Source organism: Culex quinquefasciatus, chromosome 3, assembly GCF_015732765.1.
Source record: "Culex quinquefasciatus strain JHB chromosome 3, VPISU_Cqui_1.0_pri_paternal, whole genome shotgun sequence".
Taxonomy (NCBI): Eukaryota; Metazoa; Arthropoda; class Insecta; order Diptera; family Culicidae; genus Culex; species Culex quinquefasciatus.
The window spans coordinates 152,397,193-152,419,620 of record NC_051863.1 but is presented as its reverse complement, the minus strand read 5'-3'; the positions used below and the strand labels follow the sequence as shown (position 1 = coordinate 152,419,620).

The 22,428-nt window shown below is 38.3% G+C and overlaps 2 protein-coding genes across 6 annotated transcripts in view; one reads left to right on the top strand and one right to left on the bottom strand.

The window, feature by feature from the left end:
• Positions 1-7,916, top strand: part of LOC6051594 — a 73,645-nt gene extending 65,729 nt beyond the window's left edge. For 3 of the 5 annotated variants that reach the window (XM_038264764.1, XM_038264763.1, XM_038264761.1), the window contains 2 exons: positions 2,801-3,052; positions 7,294-7,916. In XM_038264764.1, coding sequence (XP_038120692.1) covers positions 2,801-3,052; positions 7,294-7,432 — 391 coding nt within the window. In that variant the 3' untranslated portion in view covers positions 7,433-7,916. The remainder of the gene's footprint in view (positions 1-2,800; positions 3,053-7,293) is intronic. The other 2 variants (XM_038264765.1, XM_038264762.1) reach the window with 1 other exon arrangement.
• A 9,250-nt stretch (positions 7,917-17,166) lies between these two features.
• Positions 17,167-18,878, bottom strand: LOC6051591 (ubiquitin thioesterase OTU1). The gene is made up of 3 exons (XM_001867969.2): positions 18,210-18,878; positions 17,799-18,130; positions 17,167-17,734 (listed from the first exon to the last, which is right to left on the bottom strand). The coding sequence occupies exons 1-3, from the start codon at positions 18,637-18,639 to the stop codon at positions 17,522-17,524; spliced, it is 975 nt and encodes a 324-aa protein (XP_001868004.2). The 5' UTR covers positions 18,640-18,878; the 3' UTR covers positions 17,167-17,521.
• Positions 18,879-22,428: the final 3,550 nt, after the last annotated feature.

Here is a 22,428-nt window from a genome sequence, read left to right as displayed (position 1 = left end):
CTATTTTTCATTCCAGGGAACAGGCGCGTTCAATTAAGTCCGATTTTGGATTCAATTCAGTTAGTTAACTATAATAAAGAAAACGTTGATAAATAGCATTAATTTCACATTCTTAAAGTGTCATGATTTTCGCAATGAACATGATTTCAAATCGAAAAACGGAATGCATTTTCGGATTCTTCGGACAATTTTCCACTAGGAGAAGGTAAACGAAGTTAATAAATAATAAAAATTGTTTGTTTTTGAAACATAATTAAAAAAACGGTACTTAATCCACCTTTAGGTTGTTGGTGTCTTCCTCACATTCATAAAGTCAATACATTCAGTAAAAATAGCAACATTCCCTTAACATGTTTAACAAATCAATTTTATTACTGATTTCTTTTGATAGGGTTCGCAGACCTTCAATTTTTCTGACTCATCAGCAAGGTCTTATAAAAAAAACCTATCCAACGGAAGTTCACATGGAAGATTCAGAAAATATTTTTATCACAATATCTCAGATCCGGCCTCCAGAAAGTATATAAATAACACTTAAGTGCCAATAACTTTCGATAGGGTTGTCAAATCCTTGATGTTTTAGGCTCATTTTAAAGGTCTTTTGATTATCTAACTAACGATGGGTCGCATGATGGACCCGGACATAATTTTTACTGAAATATCTGAGATCCGGCCTCCAAAAAATGTATAAATAAAACTTAAGTGCTAATAACTTTTGATAGGGTTGTCAAATCCTTGATGTTTTAGGCTCATTTGAAAGGTTTTTTGATTATCTAACTAACGATGGGTCGCATGATGGACCCGGACATAATTTTTACTGAAATAACTGAGATCCGGCCTCCAAAAAGTGTATAAATAACACTTAAGTGCTAATAACTTTTGATAGGGTATTCAGATCTTCAATGTTTTGGGAAGGTCTTTTTAATACCTTTTTAAAAGTGTATAACATGATAGGGTGTCTTGCAAAAACCACCCTTTTTACAATCTTCCGGACATACGCCAAAATCGTTTTTTTAGCATAACTTTTGAAGTACTTAACTAAACTTGCTGATTTTAAATAGAGACCTATGGGACCCCAATACGGATCGAATGAGACTAATACGGTCAAAATCCGTTCATCCAGTCCGGAGATAATCGAGTGACATTTTTTTTTGTCCACCCACCTACACACATCCACACAGACATTTGCTCAGAACATGATTCTGAGTCGATAGGTATACGTGAAGGTGGGTCTACGAGGTCGAATCAAGAAGTTCATTTTTTGAGTGATTTTATAGCCTTTCCTCAGTAAGGTGAGGAAGGCAAAATCCAAATTTGAAGGCAGTATAACAAATTTTATACAAAATGTGAAAAATTTTGACTCGTGCTTCAAATTCAGTTTAAAATGTAATATGAATCGATAATTTTACAAACAAAACCATTTTTAACAAATTTCAGGCAAAATTCTGACTTTTTAACAATTTTACCCAAAAATTTATATGTATTTTGTTAAGAAGCTTATAAACTTAGTTAACTAAATAATAACATTGATTTTTTTTGTTAAAAACTATATCAGCAACCTTAGCGATGGTACATTCGACGCAAAAATAAAATTTGAACAACTTTAACCTGATTTTAACAATAAAAACTATTACTATCAAAGTCACCCCGGTATTCAAAATAAGAATTCTTAGCGCAACTATTTTTTAAACACTTTTGAAGAAACTTTTTTTCAAAAATAGTGCACGGACCTTGTGTGGCCTACCCTAGTATTGTAAACTGGGGTGACTTTGATAGCACGGGGTGACTTTGATATGTTTTTCAAATGCCCGTCAAATTAATATCTAAACATTTTTGAGAATTTTTAGTATGTAAGCATTAAGGGATAGCTTATTATCGAACATATATGCAAAAATGTGACTGTTACATTGAATGTATCAAAATTAGTGGCCAAATTAAATTTCTATCAATGTCACCCCGGGCTATCAAAGTCACCCCAGTTTACGGTACATGTTTGTTTTAAAAATAAAAGTATTCAAAAAAAAATATTAAAATCCTATCAATGTCAGCCCAGTTTACGGTTCTTGGTTTAAGTAAGTTTCAAAAAACACTCCAAATTATAAAGCATCATTCAGAAATTGCAAATACATATTGTTCTTTTGGATTAACAAAAGGAAATCTCTATAATTATCGCAAATTAAAACCCCGATAGTTATCCCGCATCCGGCCAGTAACTGTGTGCCGTATCCCTATTTCTTCCTGTACCATCGATACCAAATTGGTTTTTTGGCACACTTCCATCCGTTCCGGCAAAATATCCACGCAAAGATTTATCGTTTGTATCGACCGTTTCCAGCCTCTTTTTGGTTCGACGACGATGCCAAATGAAAAGCCTATAGTCGATTTATCGCCCTTTGCAGAGTCACGCTGAAGCAAAAGCTCTATTCCGATTGTCCGAACTGATGGGTGGCCGGACTGTGTCTCGAAAGCCGATTTCCAATAATTACCCAATGAATCCGATGCCCCGCAACACGTGTTTCATTAGAGGGGATGATGACCATTTTACGTAATTTCAGCATTTAGGTCAAAAAAGGACAGTAAATTCAATCCTACCACAAATTGAAATTTTCACTTCTCGCTGTGTCAATGGAAAATGGGCATGGAAAAAGATGTTTTTATTCCACAAAAACTAAACGTACACTAAATTCCCCTACAAATGAAATAGATACCTCGGGAAATCGTCCCAATTTGATTGAATTCCCAGCCTCAGTTTCTCATCCAATTCTGTCTTTTCTTCCCTTTCCCTTTTCCTCTTTTCCAGCAGCACCGACTACTCCACGGGTTGTCAAAAGTGTTGGAACGTGTGCCGATTTTGCGGCGGCTGGCGACTTGCGCTGCCCTACGTGGCCCTCGGGGTCGCCCTCATCATCTGGCCGCACCGGCTGTGGCTGAGTCACGTGGCCGGTGGTCAGCTGATAGCGTTGGCCCTGCTGCGGCTGCTGACGGTGTGTCAGTTTCGGGCCGGCGGCAAGGACGAGGAGCTGCTGAACCAGTTCGATGAACACGTGGACAAGTGAGTATCCGTTGGTATTGCCCCTAATTAAGGAGACACGTTTTTTGTTGTGGGCGTTATCAATTCGACAAGTGAGCAATTCTCTACCAAAACCGGAAATGGATTTTATTTGGATTTTTTGATTTGGCTCAAACTTTGTGGGGGCCTTCCCTATGACCAAAGAAGCCATTTTGCATCATTAGTTTGTCCATATAAATTTCCATACAAATTTGGCAGCTGTCCATACAAAAATGGTACGTAAATATTCGAAAATCTGTAACTTTTGAAGGAACTTTTTGATCAATTTGGTGTCTTCGGCAAAGTTGTAGGTATTGTTAAGGACTATTTAGAAAAAATAGGTACACGGAAAAAAAAATCCCGATTTTTTTATTAACTTTTTTTCACAAAAACTCAAATTCCCAAAATACGTATTTTTTGATTTTCGAGATTTTTTGATATGTTTTAGAGGACAAAAATCCGCAACTTTTGAGCTATAGAGAAACATGGTCAAAAAATCTGCCGCCGAGTTATGATTTTTTGAAAACTGGTGATTTTTGGAAAAAATCGAAGTTTCATACATAAAATTTTTTTGACCTAATTTTTTTATGCAAAATTGAATTTGCAATCGAAAATTACTTTACAGATTTTTTGATAAAGGGCCCCGTTTTCAAGATATAGCCACCGAGAAATTGATTTCAGCGAAATATTTGCAGTTTTTCGATTTTTAAAAATAGTAACCATGAGTGATCATTTCTGAAAATATTTTTTTTTGAAAAGTTCAGAAAATTTGCTATAAAATTGTCTAAGAGACATTGAAGATTGGACCTCTGGCTGTTGAGATACAGCGGCTTAAAGAAAAAGAAACACGAAAATTGAAGTTTTCTAAGTCTCACCCAAACAGCCCACGATTTTTTAATGACGATATCTCAGCAATTAATGGTTCAATTTTCAATGTTAATACATGAAACATTCGTGAAATTTTTCGATCTTTTCGAAAAAAATATTTTGAAAATTTCTAAAACAATACTAGCATTTTAAATGGGCATAATATTCAATATTTTCAGAAATGATCACTCATGGTCACTATTTTTAAAATTCGAAAAACTGCAAATATTTCGCTGAAATCAATCTCTCGGTGGCTATATCGTGAAAACGGGGCCCTTTATCAAAAAATCATATAAAAAATTTCGAAAATCAAAAAATACGTATTTTGGGAATTGAGTTTTTGTGAAAAAAAAATTAATAATAAAATCGGGAAATTTTTTTTCCGTATACCGTAAACTGGGGTGACTTTGATAGCCCGGGGTGACATTGATAGAAATTTGATTTGGCCACTAATTTTGATACATCCAATGTTACAGTCACATTTTTGCAAATATGTTCGATAATAAGCTATCCCTTAATGCTTACATACTCAAAATTCTCAAAAATGTTTGGATATCAATTTGACAGGCATTAGAAAAACCTATCAAAGTCACCCCGGGCTATCAAAGTTACCCCAGTTTACGGTACCTATTTTTTCTAAATAGTCCTTAACAATACCTACAACTTTGCCGAAGACACCAAATTGATCAAAAATTTCCTTCAAAAGTTTCAGATTTTCGAATATTTACGTACCATTTTTGTATGAACAGCTGCCAAATTTGTATGGAAATTTATATGGACAAACTAATGATGTAAAATGGCTTCTTTGGTCATAGGGAAGGCCCCCACAAAGTTTGAGCCAAATCAAAAAATACAAAAAATAAAAATGGTCGAAATCGGCCGATTTTGTAGAGAATTGCTCAAGTTACGTCTCGATGATTTGACTAATTGATTCTTGGGAAGAATATTCTCGCTGGAATGGCAAGGTATATCGTTGTCAAGAAAAAGGAAGGTTAAAATGATATTTTTTTAAATTATAAATTTAGTGTAATAACAACCAATATTTTGTTTTCTGATTTTTATCATTTTTATTTTTTAAGTAAGTTTCTTTATTCAAGACTCGAATATCAAGGCTTTCCACAGAAAGTGCTATGAAAACATCATTCAAAAATTTGTATCTCGAGAAGGGATTTTCGATCGATTTGGTGTTGTTAATTTGCAAATTTGTAGGTTATGATTATGTCTATAATAAAAACAAATAGTTGCACTCTTAAAAAATCTGCCCACTTTTTATCACAAAAACTCGATTTTGACAGAATTTCCCCCCTTTTGAATTTTTTTAATGTATTTTAGTAGACAAAAAGTGTACAGCTATCCAGGTTTTTAAGCGAAGATGGCGTTCGAATGTTGAACGTCGGAAATGTCAAAATTGCGCAGGAGCACCAACATTAGAAAAAAAATGCGGCTGTCATGCCATGGCACACTTTTTCGTAATGTTGGTACCACTGCGTGATTTTGACATTTCGGACGTTCACCATTCGAACACCATTTTCGCTTAAAAAGCTGGATACTGTCCATGTTTGCATAAATGTCTCATATGCAAAAAACAGCAAACTTAGAAAAACGCAACACAAATTTGTCTCATACATAAAGTTATGTAGTAAGTTTTCTCCACCTGATTTCTAGATCAAAGTACTGGTTGTTGTTGTTTTTTCTTTTTTTTTTTTTTTTAAAGAGCACACGATGTTGCACCAAACTGCAAAAATAACTCAAAAGTGATGAACATGCATATGTTACATTTATGCGAACAGCGGATGTATAACGTAAAAAAAACACTATTTGATTTTTTTTTTTTTGAGAGAATTGATAATTTACCCCAAAAGAAATAAAAGAATCACTTTTTGATGTAATATTGAATTCTAAATCGAATTATACCTTTGTATAATTTTGATAAGGGTCCATCCATAAACCACGTGGACACTTTAGGGGGGGGGGGGGTATGGCGATTGTCCACGATCCATACAAAAAAGTTTTTTTTTGTATGGACAATTGTCCACGAGGGGGGGGGGAGTAACAGATTCCCAAAAAAGTGTCCACGTGGTTTATGGATGTTCCCTAAAGTGAGTCCTTGATCTATAGTCATTTTTAGGTTAAATTAACCAACAAAATCTTTTGTTTTAATAATGTCCATCCTTAATAGAAAAAAAAATATTTGAAAAGCTTACAAAATGCTACAATTTGTATGTTTAGACATTTTGTTGCTGATAGTTTTTTTAAAGTTCTACTTAATTGACCCTCAATTTTCAATCGATGATATTTTGGAAAACAATGAACAGATTTTCAATGTTAAAAAGCGAACCTTTTGTGAAACTTTTTCAGCTCCAGCAAAAAAAAAATTTCATGATTTTTCTTTCAAAACTGCTTTAATCATATTATTTGGCCCTTCTGAAATGTAAGTTGAGATTCAAAAAATCTTATTTTATTGCAAAGGGTTATAATTATTATAAGGAAGTAACTATAATGAGGAAGCAGTACATTTTATCATAAATAATGCATGTTAAAAACACAATACTTGTTCGGTAACTGGGTGTTGTTTAACTGCGGTGCTTTTGAAGTTGGCACTCGATATCTGGGCTGTACTGCCCCTGTTCGCATAACTGTCCCATATGCATTTTCAGAAAGTTGAGAAAATGACCTCGCAAGATTGAAAAATATTTGTGATTAATTTCACTTTTAACACGATTTCACTTAAAAAATCATTCAGAGGGAATCTCACACATGCTCTTGTTTATGCTTTTGTTGTTGGTGATGAAATTTCTTGATTTTTCTCATTCGATTGGACTTAAGATTTGTAATAAAAAGAATTTTGAGTAAATGTCAAGGTGGGACAATATATAATTTTAGCTAGCGTCTTATGTTGGCAAGAAGAACTTAGCACGCATTCTATGACAAAAATCGCTGTACGAAAATGAAATAATGCTTATTTCACTACACAACGAAAACACTATGTTTAAACACAATTGGAGTTGTAGAACAAGTTGTGGTAACGAGGCCGTTCGGTTATACAACCAGTTAGGAAATACGTTTATCTGACAAAGTGTGTTGCTTGGGAATGACGCCTTTGTACGAGTCCCAAAGGTTTAAAAAGATGGTTAAATTAACGTTAAAAAACTATATACACGACATTATTTTTAAAGACAGCAAAGCTTGTTGCATGTGATTACAATTGATTCACCAAAAGATTTTTTCTACTTTTCAATATTATAAAAATAAAATTAGGAAAAAATATCGAAAATAGGTTTTCTGGAATGCATTTTATTGCTGTTTAATTAACATAGTGTTTTAAAAACCCTTTCACTCATTATCTAAAATTTCACTTTTTTCTCTATTCCTTCCAGGTACGACAACCTCACCGACGTACTGGTGGACGACTCGATGCCCAAACCGGGCCAAAGCCTCGAGGACGAGGACGACGAGGACGACGATGATGATGGAGAAGAGCACGCTGGCCGGCGGCGTATCAACGGGACCATTTGACACGGCCAACCGAGAACTGAGACGACGACGACGGAGATAACTGGCAACACTGCTGACAGCACAGCAGTGGCAGCGATTCGCAGTGCCAGCAAAAAAGTGATCAGAAAAAATATGAACCAAAGCTACGAAAAGCTGGACGAGGACTGCGATTGTGATGTTATCAAATAGAACCGTGATTGTGAGGTTGGTCACGGGCCGAGCTAGTAACGGGAGCGAAGATTGTAGCGGATAGTTTTGCATAACATTTGTAAATATTTTTCAAAACTTGGCAAACATTAATGTATACATACACACGGACACGTGCAGGCTTGTGGGAAGTTGTGGTTGATTTGTGATTACGGTGGCACTCGTGGGAGGAAGTCAAATAGAAAAAAAAAACTTATTTGAAAAAAGTATTATTTTATTTCGTTTTTATTTTTGATAATTTTGTACTGAAAATGCATTGAAAATTATTTTCCGTATACACTCAAACCCCGATGGTTTGACACCAACTGTTGTCAAACGAACGGGGTCATTTTTTAGTTTGACACCCTTTTTACACTGAGTTCACACACACTACCAAACGTTTGTTTTGATAGTTTGCGTGAGCGCCGTGTACAAAGTGACAGTTCGTCACTTTTTAGTTTGACTTTGACCAACCATCGGGGTACAAACTAAAAAAGTGTCAAACGAAAAAGTGACCAACCACCGGGGGTTGAGTGTACACTGAATTTCAGAATAAATTGTAAAGTACCAAGCTTCTCCTTTGAAATGTTGACAGAACAAAACTTCAATGGAGAAGAACGGCACCTACTTTAAGTTTGTTTATAGCGCCAAAGCATAAAAAACCTATCCATTACATAGTTTCTTCAAACCATGCAGAAAGAGACAATTGATATTTTTAGATAATAAAAAAAATTGGTCTCAAAATCGACTTTTTCCAATGCTTTTTTTTTCGAAACTGTTGACAAATCAGTAATGAATTAAAAAATAGTTAGGTCAGCAAATTATCCAAACAATTTGTGTTTCTAACAACTGATTGATTACAACTAAGCAAAATGTGACTTAAGTTTTGTGTGTATGGTAGCTTTAAAACGACTCTCTATTTGACCACCTTCCATGTGTGAACTGTTCTCTTATTAATTTAAATATAAGTGAGGTTAAGGTTAATTCTAAAGTGCAGTCGAACGAAGCTTTTGTGAAGTAAGCATGTATATTAACGTTAGTATCGTTAAACAAAGAAAAAGAAAGTTAAGTTATACATAAACAAATTACTGATGCTTACAAGTGTTTAAACGGCTCTGATAATAAAGTCAAAGTTTTGTAGAAAAAAAAAAAACGACGCCCAACTCCCTCTCAATTGTGATGACTCCAGCAGTTGACGACAACCAGCAGCGCAACCAGCAGGACCGCAATCAGCAGACCGGCGGCGTGGACCATTTTCTCCAGTGCTTCCGTTCGGCACTCCAGGGTTCGCACCCGGTGGCGCAAATTTTCCACCACAATCGATTGTTTCTGGGCGAACTTTTCACTTTCGGCGACGATTTTCTCCATCGCAATCAGACGAATCTTGTGCTGCTGCTGCTGGCTCTGATGTGATTCATTATTTCCCATGGTGATACGAAGTCGGAAAATCTGAGGAAAAGCGGAAAAAGCGTTTTAAGGAAGGTGAGGCGTAAAAAAATGACTCCTCCTCCTGGCCTGGCGGCTTCTCACGGTGACGAGGGGGCAATTTAAAAGTGGAAAGTTTCCTCACCTCGCCAAAAAAGTGCGCGCCAAACAGCTAAAGGAGAGCGGAAAAACTGTAATTTTACTCTGCCACAACCACTCGCTCGCGTGAGAAGATGTTGGAATTTGCGTTGCCAGACAAGTGGCGCACGTGGTGACAAAAAAAATACTGGGGAGCTCAAAGTTTGCAGAGAGTCTTCACTGAAAATTGAAGCCAGTTTGGTCCATCCAGTCCTGAGACATCAGATCTCCAGTGAAACGCGTTTCAAATTATTCAAACAATTGTGTTTTTCAACGATATTCGCATAATAACACATTTTTAAAAAATCTTTTCTCTGACACGACTGAACCAAATTTAGCTTGCCATGTTGCAAAAAAGGTACGCTGGGCATTTCTAGTACTAAGAAGTTTTATAAACAGGGGCAGTGGGGGCAGAATGGACCCCCTTGGTTTTGGGACAGAATGGGCCACTAGGGTGTAATATGGTTGTATGGAAAAAAATAAAGTTGTTGAAATTTAGTGAGCACAGCACATTTTCGGTTCCTTTTGGGGTCCTAAACAACTCCCTAAAGTTTGGGACCGATTGGTTTAGTCCTCACTTTGCGCAAAGCGATTCGATATTCCATATAAATTTGTATGGGAAAAACTTTTTTTTTTGGATTTTGATATTTATCAAATACACGTTTCATGCTATATCAAAGCCGGACTCATATTCGGACGCTCTGGAACGTGCTCTACAGCTTTGCCGAAGAGAGTATGGTGCTAGCATGCCCCTAAAAAAAGATACAGCGTGTTCAAAACTCGTCTAAAACGTGTTTTTTGCTCGAAAATCACGTTTTAGACGAGTTTTGAGAACGCTATATCTTCTTTTAGGAGCAAGTTAGCACCATACTCTCTTCAGCAAAGTTGAGCACATTCCAGAGCGTCCAATATGAGTCCGGCTGAGACCACCCTTATCCTGCCTTATAAAAACAATCAAAAGTTACGTTACAGTATGTAAAAAAAGTATTTACACCCCTTGGGCACTATGTACATTTAGTGATGAAACTTATAAATAATTTAAAGTTTGACAGAAACCTAGTACTACATTTTGTTTAGAAACTCATGCCGAACATTTTGCTACAAAAAGCTCATGAAAAGTCGATTTCCATAAAAAGTTATAAAACAAATACTATTATAGAAATCAAAAAAGGTGCAAAAAAAGTTTGTACACCTTTTGAAAAATTAACATAAAAAATGTTATTTGTTGACAAATCACCATAAATCCAGTCTCCCAACTCCAAATAGGCATCCTTGACTGATTAAAAAAATAATTGAGATTGAATATAAAGTTTACTAACTACTTAGTATAAAAGTTTATATAACTCTGGAAATTCTATGTAGACCCTCCGTGTACGCACGAGAGCAAGCAGCAGTCAAGTGCTCTGTGCTCTAAAATTTTTTCGAAATTTGTCGCCGTAGTTGATTGTGATTACCCGCGAGTTTGCTTCTCCAGCATGCCAAAGGCCGGCCGTGTTCGTCTACCGGCCGTGTGCAAAAAGGTAAACAAACAAACGCCGTGTTGGCCGCCATCGCGCAGGGGAGCGTGAGCGCAGATGGAATCGACAAAAAGTTACTTCATCCCGGATATTTTCCGAGATCACCAGTGCGAACCCCAGGGTTGTTACGGACGGCGCGGATTGCGCGGATGGCGCGTTTCGCGCCAAGGGTTTCCAGAAGCGTTTATTACTTGCCAGTCTGCCAATTAATTACTCAAATTACTGGTCCAAATTGATTAATTACATTAACTACTTTATTACTTTTCATTATTAAGAAAAAATATATAATTTAATATTAAATAGATTTGAGTATTTATTTCTACGGTTCTAATCTTGAATATTTATTTATAGCTCATTCGATAGCTCTTTCAAAATTTAATGAAATAAAATAAAAACACTCAATATCAAGCAAAGTACAAACAGTATTGTTAAGTCTTAAATTATGTTTTTTAATTTATTTTTATTAATTGGGATATTGTGATTTTTTGTATAATTTTTATTGAAAATAGCAGAAGAATTCACAATAGTTTCATGTTTACACTTTGAAATATTGTTGTTTAAAGTTGTTTGAAAAAAGGCTCCCAGATTTTCAAGCCAAACATAAACTTTGAAAAATATTTGCAGCGGCTCTTTATGAAAACTGTGAAATTCTTCAAAATAACGTTATGTTTTAGAATGTTTGTCGAACATTGGTTTGACATTATTTCGTTTGTTTTTTTTCTCAAGTATATTAAAAAAACCAGTACCAAAAATACGGATAATAAGTAATTTATGATTTACATTGGATTTAATTTCGTCATCTATTTAGTCAATTCTAATTTCACTGAGTTTGATTTTTAACAATGAAACATTTGTCTCAGAAATATTTGGAAATGTTTCAAGAAAAGAGCTCAGCTCTTAAAAAAGAGATATTACAGGACTGTCAACTGCTGTAGTTAGCTTAAAAAATATATTAAAAAAACTTTTTTTTTATTTTAATTGATTTTTAAATGGCTTTCACTTGAAAACTTTGCTTTTATCAATGATAATTAAGTAAATTTTGGTTTTGAATATTTGATCCACATAAACTTCAAATAATTTTGACTGTCTATTAGAAGGAAAAACATAGAAAAAACATAGAAAAAAATAACCAACTCTAATTTAGTTCTTGCAGAAAAAAAAATCATATTTCTCGACTTTTTCAATTGAGCCCAATAAACATATGAAAAACAATAGTTTTTAGGTCCTTTAAAGAAAAAACTCTGGATTTTTACAATTATTTAATAAAAATAAATAGATTTTGGATTCATGAAACATTTTTCACTGGGTAATATATCATGGCGTTGCCTTTTGTTGTTAATCAGCTTCGCTAAACAACATGTTGAAAATAAATTTTAGGAAAGTTTTAGGAGAGAACTATGGTGAATAAGGCCTTCTACATACAGAACCAGTCTTTCTTGAATCTATGTGTGACACTCTTATTTGAAATGAAAAAGAAATACTGTTCTAATAGATTATATCGAAAAAATCAAAAAGTTTCGTTGAAGAAGTACAATATAAAAAAGATTACTTTAATTACTTAAAATTACTTTGATTACCAAATAATGACTCTAAATTACTCTAATAACCATGAATTACTAAGTAATTAATGAATTACCTAATTACCAGCTTAAAATCAAAGTAATTATTAATTACTTGCCAGTCTGAGGCCTTGCTGGAAACCCTTGTTTCGCGCTGGCTGATTTTGCTCAGGCGCGGATTTCGCGCGGATGGAAATTTTGAAAATGTTGAAAATGTTTGTTTGTATTTTGTTAGTACGAAACGTCGAAAAATAAAGATAAAGATTATGTAAAAAATATTTTTTATATGTTATGATGTAATGATGATGAGTAATGATTTTTAACCTTATTTATTTTTAATTTTATACTGGATTTATTGAATTTTTAATTTTGTAAATCAAATATTACAAACTTTTCCCTAAGATATAGACATTAGAATGTGTAACAAAAACTATTATTGGGGCTTGTTCTGGTGGGCGCCAAATATGAACTTGATTGGACGTAACAGAAGCTGGCCTTCACTTTCGAATTTTGGAATGGAATTTAATCGGTAGAAATATTTTTTTTTTAATTTAAACATTCTTGGCGAAAATAAAATGATCAGAACATTCCAAATTCAAAAATTCAGAAAGTCAAAAATTCGAAAAAAAAAATGTTTTCATGGTTTTTATAATAACAAAAGAAATAAAAAAAATATTTTTTTTTCGAAATTTCTAAAATTGTTATTTTAATAATCTGAAATTTCGAAATTCAAAATTTTAGCAATCTGAAATTCTAAATACCAAAAATTTGGGTAATCAAAAATTCTAAAATTCTAAAATTATAAAATTCTCAAATTCTAAAATTCTAAAATTTCAAAATTCTAAAATTCTAAAATTCTAAAATTCTAAAATTCTAAAATTCTAAAATTCTAAAATTCTAAAATTCTAAAATTCTAAAATTCATTGCTCATGAGAATGGTTTTCCCATTTTTCTGAATACTCGGAAGGCCAAACAGCGTCCTTCTTCTTGTGCAGGGAACTCCTTCCGGATGGTCACGGAGCTGGCAAAAAATCCGGCAGCATCATCTCATGCGCAGGGAACTCCTTCCGGATGATGTTTGCTGGTTTCGTAACCATCCGGAACGAGTTCCCTGCGCAGAGGAGGATGCTGTTTGGACTTCCGACAGTCAGAGCCGGCAAAAACATCCGGAAGGAGTTCCCTTTACATCAGAGAGGATGCTTCTAGGCTTTCTGAAAGTTTTTGCTGGTTCCCACATAAGGTATTGGGGTTCTTTTCGACCCCAAACTTTAAAAAATCGTCATAAATCCAGTTTTTGACCGATTCCGGTTCTTTTGGTCACAAATGAAAGCTTAGGACGTCCCCTTTTCGAAACCGACATGGAAAACCGGATTTGGATACCGGTGGCCACGGGAATCGGCTACATCCGAAAAAAGACCTTTTTGAGACCCCAACTTTGACGACCTGTATCTCAGGCAAATTTCAACCAATCAGGATGCTCCGGGTTGCATTAGACAGGTATTTACCTGTACTATGACCACAAATATTAATATCAGGGCCAGGTGACCTACCGGTTCTGGAAATCCGGAAAATCCGAAAAGTTCATGTTTTAATGTTTTACACATATATGTTATACAAATACTCTCACAATATTTGAAATTGATCCATAAAACTTACTAAAAATACAATACACGATTGCCAGAACCACTCTGGAGTGTTAGTGGCCACTTCCGGGTAACCTGGAACCGGTTCCCGGGTACCCGATGAACGACTAACTTGACTTTTTTGGTGAAAACCCATCATGTTGCACTTCAAACTCCATGAAATTGAAAGATTTGTCCATCTTTGGTAATGCCGTTATTAGCTGAGCCATCCTGGCCAATCTGGAACCGTTTACCGGTGGCCCCTTGGGGACACTTCCGGAATATGAGAGAAACCCTATCATCCGACATATCAAACTTCATGAAATTGATAGATATGTCAATCTACGGTCATGTCGTTGTTCGCTAACCCATTCTGGGCATTTTGGAACCGGTTCCCGGTGGCCCCTTGGGGATACTTCCGGAATATGAGAGAAACCCTATCATCTAACATATCAAACTTCATGAAATTGATAGATATGTCAATAAACATCGACATATCAAACTTTATGAAATTGAAAGATATGTCAATTTACGGTCATGCTGTTGTTCGCTGACCCATTCTGGCCATTCTGTAACCGGTTCCCGGTGGCCCCTTGGGGATACTTCCGGAATATGAGAGAAACCCTATCATCTAACATATCAAACTTCATGAAATTGATAGATATGTCAATAAACATCGACATATCAAACTTTATGAAATTGAAAGATATGTCAATTTACGGTCATGCTGTTGTTCGCTGACCCATTCTGGCCATTCTGTAACCGGTTACCGGTGGCTTTGGGGACACTCTCGGAATATGAGAGAAACCCCACTATCCGACATATCAAACTTCATGAAATTGATAGATATGCCAATCTTTGGTCATGCCGTTAATCGCTGACCAATCTTGGCCAATCCTGAACCGGTTACCAGTGGCCCCTTTGGGACACTTCCAGAATATGAGAGAAATCCTATTATCCGACGTATCAAACTTCATGAAATTGAAAGATATGTCAATCTACGGTCATGCCGCTTCTCGCTGACCCATCCTGGCCATTCTGGAACCAGTTACCGGTGGCCTCTTGGGGACACTTATGGAATATGAGAGAAATTCTATCATCCGACATATCAAACTTCATGAAATTGAAGGATGCAGGCACGTAGCTAGGGGGGTGGGCTTCAGGAAAACACCCCCCCCCCCTCTCCCCTGAAATTTTTTTGGGAGAGATAGGGAAGAAGAAGAAAAAAGAAGAAAGCGGCATGACCGTAGATTGACATATCTTTCAATTTCATGAAATTTGATATGTCGGATAATAGGATTTCTCTCATATTCTGGAAGTGTCCCCAAGAGGCCACCGGTAACCGGTTCCAGAATTGACAGAATGGATCAGTGAACAACGGCATGACCGTAGATTGACATAACTATCAATTTCATGAAGTTTGATATGTCGGATGATAGGATTTCTCTCATATTCCGGAAGTGTCCCCAAGGGGCCACCGGTAACCTGTTCCAGATTGGCCAGAATGGGTCAGTGAACAACGGCATGACCGTAGATTGACATATCTTTCAATTTCATGAAGTTTGATATGTCGGATTATAGGGTTTCTCTCATGTTCCGAAAGTGTCCCCAAGGGGCCATCGGTAACCGGTTCCAGATTGGCCAGAATGGGTCAGCAAACATCTGAATGACCGTAGATTTACATATCTTTCAATTTCATAAAGTTTAATATCCAACATGACAAGTTTTCATAAAAATAATCAAGTTGGCCATTTTTCTGGTATTCCGATTCCATGTTGACTGGCCATTTGGCCAACAAGCATCCAAAGTGGTTCTGGAAGGCGCCTTCTGTTTTTGTAGTATGGTTTTTTTGTATCAATAAAAACATATAATTTAAAGTGTGAAAGCTTTTATGTTATCTTCAAACAATGATTTCGAATCATTTTCATGAAACTGCCATACAGCAGCCACCGGTAAGGTTGCCGGGTAGTAAATTGCTAACCCAATTTAGCAACGACCGGTGTGGGACCGGGTGACTAAACTAAAATAGAAGCGTTACGGGTTAATAAAATAGCAACAATTTCCGCAACGCACCGGTAATGATGCTCTAAATGGTCGTTGTCACAAGATAGCACACAACTGACGATATGTCAAACATTCTTGTGTTAAGGGAACTCACCGTTCAAAAGAAAAGTGTAGAAAAGTGTTAATTTTTTTTCGGTATGCTATCTGCTATCCAAAATAGATACAAAAGGGCGGACCATTCAGTGTTCTATCAACTTGATTCATTATTCATACCATCAGATTAGGTAGTCAGATCTTCATAAATCAGGGCACTTATGTGCTTATAACTTTTGATAGGGTTGTCAGATCTTCAATATTTTGAACTCGTTGGAAGGGTTTTTTTATCACCTATCCATCGACAGGTCGCATGATAGATCCGGGCAACGTTTTCATCGAAATATATGAGATCCGGCCTTTAAAATGTGCATAAATAACTTTTGATAGGGTTGTTATTTTGCTTCGGAATTGGAAAAAAAGATTGCTTTATTTAACAATGCAAAACCTGTTTCTCTGAGTCACTTATTAAAAAATCAAGATTTTTATTAAAATCTGTCAGTTTTTCTTATGTGATTGAGAATCAAAATGAGGTCAATTTCGATTGAAAAAAAAAATCGCTTAGAAAATCCTTACCACCAAAATCAAAAATCTTGATTTGATGTTGGTCTTACTGCCAGAATGAGTTTGATGGAAACGGAAGAACATGGGGCAATTTGGAGTGGGCGGGTGTGGGTGAATAATATCGCCTTATCAAACACGCGAAACATTAACGATGGTGAAAGAGTGGTGGAAGGTAATTTTGTTTAGCACCTTTTGCTGAGCGAATCAGCCTGCCTGAGGTGGAGAGCGTGAAAATGAGTGACACGAAAATTGTAGCTTAAAGCACTGCGGAAAGATTTTTTTCTTTTTTGATAAGTATGCTCGAAACCAACTTAAAGCTCAAATTAATGTGAGTAAAAAGCTTGAAGTGTCAGCTTTAACATCCCTTTTCATCCGCAATAACTTACCCCTCAGCCCAACGGACCGTCACGCTAGCCCCCAACTTTACGACATCCTTTGGTTAATTAAGCAATCGAAGTGTGTTTACGTACATCACGCCGACCACCCTGCCGCAAATCTGGACCAATTTCACGCAGCAAAACCACACGGCTTTTCGCACAGGTCTAATTAGTGCGTGCGTGTGATGTTTGCTCTCTTCGGCAACCGGAATCGCAAATGGCGAATGTGTCTGTGTATGTGTGTGATATTGAAGTTTGCAAAACCACAAATTGTGCACGGCTCAGTTAAAAGATTTATTTAATTAGGGAAAGAACTACAGTTTAACAGTACGGTAGCTTTTCTTCTCTCTTCTGATTAGGTAGAATTTAATCTCTCATGCAAGAATTGATCGCAAATAGAAACGCTAATATAAATTGAAAGCCTAACGCAAGAAAGCCACCACAATTTAGCAAACCACTCGAAAATTTGACTGCCTTTTCGCGCTTTAAATCCTAGAATGCTCGCCCACACTCGGCCCCAACACACTCTCTCCTCTCATCTCTCCTATTTTCAAAAAACAAAAAATAACTACATAATAAAACTCCCTCGACAGCTGATTTTAAGACACAAATTGCTGCTGCTGCATCAAACCTCGCCAAAGTTGACGTGGGTCGTTTCTTTCGCGTGCTGCTGCGCCTCGACCTGCCCCTTGAGGAAGATGCCGCAGTTGTTGCACTTGAGGGTGAACTTGTTCACGTCGGTAAACTGACGCGACGATTTCGCCTCCTGGGCGAGCTGCTCCGCCTGCACGTACACCGCGTTATCCTCGATCGGGAAGATCGTCTTGGGAGGTTCGCCCTGCGGGATGGATATTGCGTTGACATTCGATTTCTACCGAGTTCAAGCTTAAAGATTGACTTACCGACGTGGACTCCAGGTACAGCGGATCGTAGTGAATGCCGTCAAACAGCAGGAACGCTCTCATGCCGTAGTTTCTGTCCTCACCGAACCGGTTGATGATGGCGTTCGTAATGTCCACCACGTCGAACTCGATGCCGTGGTACGCGGACAGGATCGATACCTCAATCGCACCGCCCCACGATTCCGGCTGCAGAATCCACGCACAGTACTCGTCGTTCGGCCTGCCCAGAATGCCCTCGTTGTACTCTTGCTTGTTCCCGTTGACCGTGGCCGCAATAATCTGCCTCATGTACTGACTGCTCTCCGGATCTACCTTCCCGGTGAGAACGAATCCTGTTTGAGTAGAGAAACAAAAAAATCAATTAAATTTGCATACTCAAATCGATACCACTCCCCATCCCCCCTTCCTCACCGATGCTCGTAAACAGGCACGAATTGTCGCTGGGGACGACCTGCTTGAGCAGAATCCCCCCGAAGCCAGCCCCCACTCCCAAGTCACCCCCCTCCTGGGCCGCCAGCTCCTTCGCGAGCTTCTCGTCCTGCTCGAGCCGCTTCGCCGCCTCCAGCTGGTCCCGTTCCGCCTGGCTGAGCTGCTTCTCCTCCACGATCAGTGTGTCCCCGTTGGAGATCCCGATCGACGCGATCGGCGCCTCGTCCCGGCTAAAGTCCAGCTGCTTGAAGGGCGGAAAGCCGAGCACGGCGTGCAGCCCCGCGCCCGGAATCGCCGTCAGCTCGGTGATCTTCTGCTTGAGCGCGCCCACCGTCGTGCCATCCTTGTCCAGGTTCGAGACGATGTGCTGCTGGCCGGTTTTCGTTTTCAGCTTCAGCGTCAGACCAGGCATTTTGCTGTTGCAACGAAACGACGCACGACTGGGTTGAGGTAATTAAAGTTGTTTGTTGAACACGAAGGGTTTCTTTTCGCGCGCGTCACACCGGGCAAGCTGGAAGTTGCTGTGTGGCCACTCGAGCGAGTTTGGGATGGGTTTCCGGAGGTTTCTCCGTTGTTTTATTTGAATTTTTTGACGATAATGCACTCGACGTAAGCCAAATACGGAGAATGACTAAAAATAATCACAAGTTTGACATTTGCGGGCGACCTCGCGCGTGCGATGTTTTTACTGCTTTTTTTATGACGCGGGATTGGACCGGCGGGTCGAATCGAAAAAAATGAGTAAAAACTTGAATTGAAATCAAAGAAACATCAAGAGGTCGTTTTTTGCTTAGAAAAGAGTTTTAAAAAGGTAAAAGTCTATTCTAAAATTCACAAATACATTCAAACCACGGGCTGCCACAAAAGTTGGTTTGTTTGCATCAGAATCTGCTTTCTCTTCTCTCAAAAGTTGTTTATCATGCAATTTATTCGTTTTTGAATTAAATCCGTAAAATCACAGTTTTTCCAAAGTTTTTGCACTGGGCCTTATTCTTAATTCTTTTATTTTAAGCTTTGAATTTTAGATTTTTACTTTTATTTTTTTAATTTTAATATTTTAATTAGTAAATTTGCAATTCTTAAATTCCAGATTTTTTTGTATAGGTCCTATCCAGGTTTTTAACAACATGGACGAATACCGAAGGTAACGCTTGTAACGGTACGGGGGTACTGTCAAACCAATTTTGTAACGCACGTTCACGTCACGTCATTCTTGAACTCCTGTCAAAAAATTTCACCAAGATGGCGTCACACATTTTTGCTTCCACCCCATCCGCACACAACAAAACATTTTCTGCTGCTGCCCGGAATATTTTCGAGACAACCCGTTTCTCTCCGAAAGCCGCTGCCCAGGAACAACCCCAGACAGATCTGCTGGCTGGAACCAAGTCCATAGTGCTAGAAATAAACTCGAGACAGCAAAGCAGAAAGATGCTCGTGAAAAAAACCTTTACTTCCTGCAACCTCCAGCCGGAACCGTGTCCGTGGCTAAGAAAATCATCCGAGGCAACATTCGCTGGCCACTGGCCATGGAACAGTGGAAAAGTGAGTGGGAAATACAAGACACAGAACCTGTTGGTTTCGGGCAGCGGCTTCCTGTAGAAACGGTGTTGTCTCAGGTGTTTTTCTTTACCACGGACACGGTTCCAGCTAACAGTTCTGTCGCGTGTTTCTGGCCAGCAGGTTCTTTCTGTCCTCGAGATTTTTAGCAATTTGGTGCACATTCTATTCGCTGGTGGGTTGCCCAGGGTCAACCAAACCAGGTGGATCTCTGCAGCTAGAAACAAAAAAACGGTGGGCCGCCCGTCAATTTTTACCGACATGGCGAGAATCAAAATAAAAACAAATTTTCTAAAACATTTGCCAACTGTTCCACCGAACCACATTTCCTGGTCCATTTTCCAAAAGTTTTCCTCATTCCGGAAGGATCACACCATCTCTAGTTTAAGGTTATGTTCACAAAACAAATCTATCTGTTGTTGCACTTATTTTAGTGCGGGGTTAGGAACCGTACTTTTACACCAAAGGCATCCGAGACTCAAACGTTTCTGCCGGATGGCTACTGCTGGGAACAAAGTAGCGCTCGCTGAAGAGTGGAAAAATCGCAAGAAAATACCCCAGATAAAACCTACTGGTCGGAAACCCGAGAACCAGACAAATGCACGGATCAGGACGCCAGAAAGAAACTCGCGACAGAACTGTTAGCTGGAACCGTGTCCGTGGTAAAGAAAAACACCCGAGACAACCAGTTTCTACCGGCAGCCGCTACCCGAAACCAACAGGTTCTGTGTCTTCACACTGACTTTTCCACTGTTCCACGGCCAGTGGCCAGCGAATGTTGCCTCGGATGTTTTTCTTAGCCACGGACTCGGTTCCGGCTGGAGGTTGCAGGAAGTAAAGCGAAAAGTAAAGGTTCTTCCACGAGCATCTTTCGGCCTTGCTGTCTCCGGTTAATTTCTGGCATTTCTGGCACTATCTCGGGCACTATCGTTTCACGTTCCGGCCAGCGGATAAAGACGGATCTGCCGTGGGTTGCTCCTGGGAAGCTGTTTTTGTAGAGAAACGAAACCCTCGACAACACTCCAGCAGAAATAGTTTTGTTGTGTGCGGACGGTGCGGTGCGGAAGCAAAAATGTGAGACGCCATCTTGGTGAAATTTTTGACAGGAGTTCAAGAATGACGTGACGGGAGCGTGCGTTACAAAATTGGTTTGACAGTACCCCCGTACCGTTACAAGCGTTACATTCGGTATTCGTCCATATTGTTAAAAACCTGGATAAACATATGAAAGACAATAATTGTAATTGTTATTCTATTGAAACGATATCCTGTAAGTTTTCACCACGGACGAACGGACATGACACCAGGAACAAATTTTCTTCAAATTTCTGAAGCAAACTATCACTTGCGCCATCTACACTCAAGTTGTCGAAGTAGCTTTGCACGATTACGCATGATTTCTCAAAACGTCTTATGCAATAATTAATTAAAATATTTAGCATTAGTATTGTACTAGAAACAGTTTTTTGGCATTAAGTTTGTCTTTTAATTCTATGTAATTTATCATGTTTACTAAAATTGCCGAAAAATTGATAAAAATTGTATTTTTAATATAAAATCATACGACCATTTCAAAAAGTGCCCATGAGTTTGCATCATCAGCTGTCTTTGTTTACGTTTAAGACCACGTGGCGCGAAGATTTTGACATAAGCGATCTCGCTTGCGCAGGTTTTCGCCAAGAAGAAGTAAAAGATAACCTGCTTCACTTTTTGAAACTCCGTGTCATGTCCGTTCGTCCGTGTTTTCACTGCATATATGCAGTGCATGTGGCAGTGCGTGGCCGAATGGTTACGCTGTCCGCTTTGTAAGCGGATGATTCTGGGTTTGATTTCCATCTGCTCCAACCTTCCATCGGATGAGGAAGTAAAATGTCGGTCCCGGCCTTGGTTGTTAGGCCGTTAAGTCATTCCAGGTGTAGGAGTCGTCTCCATGCCATAAGTACAAACAACACACCAAACCAAGCCCACTCCGGTGGAATCGCTGGCGGCGGTTGAACTCGCAATCCAAAGGTCGTTAGTTCAAACACTGGGGTGGAAGGTTCCTTGGAGCAAAAAGAGTTTTGGGTGCTCTCCCCATTCAAGCCTTCGGACTCCTAGGTTCGAGCAGAAACTGGCAATAGAGACCACAAAAGACCCGGGGGTTGTTAATGTGGATGGTTTTATTTTTTTTTATTGATGCATATATGCATATATGATATATCAGGGCAAGGAGGTTTAGCTTATAGAACCTTTTCAAAAAAAACTTTATAGTGCGCACATGGTTTATGGATCGCCCCTAACGTGATCGCAGCATCTAAGAGTAGAGAGCCTGGAGTTTATTAGAGAACGGACATCTCAAACCAAAAGTACCAATCGAACCACGAGAATTGTCAAACGGAGGTACCAATCGAGCAAAAGACAAAGGATTTTGCTCGATTGGTACCTTATGGTACGTTCGTTTGATGGATAGTTCCACACTGAGTGCCACACTCAGAGCTGTCAAAGTGTTTCTTTGAAGAAACTCACGCCAGTTCCGCACGAGTTTCGCTGCCATCTTGGAACTGAAACTCTAGTGCCGCACTCGATATTTTTTCAGTTTCATGCGAGTTCCACGCGCACTGACAAATGACGTTCGATTGAACCAATTGGTTTTAAAACTGGC

Excerpts from the sequence above, each read along its gene's own strand:
- LOC6051591 (XM_001867969.2), bottom strand. The coding sequence starts at position 18,639 with ATGCCTGGTCTGACGCTGAAGCTGAAAACGAAAACCGGCCAGCAGCAC. Across the intron at positions 18,131-18,209 it reads GTGCCTGTTTACGAGCATCG|GATTCGTTCTCACCGGGAAG; the intron begins GTGAGGAAGGGG and ends CTACTCAAACAG. Across the intron at positions 17,735-17,798 it reads TGTACCTGGAGTCCACGTCG|GGCGAACCTCCCAAGACGAT; the intron begins GTAAGTCAATCT and ends TCCATCCCGCAG.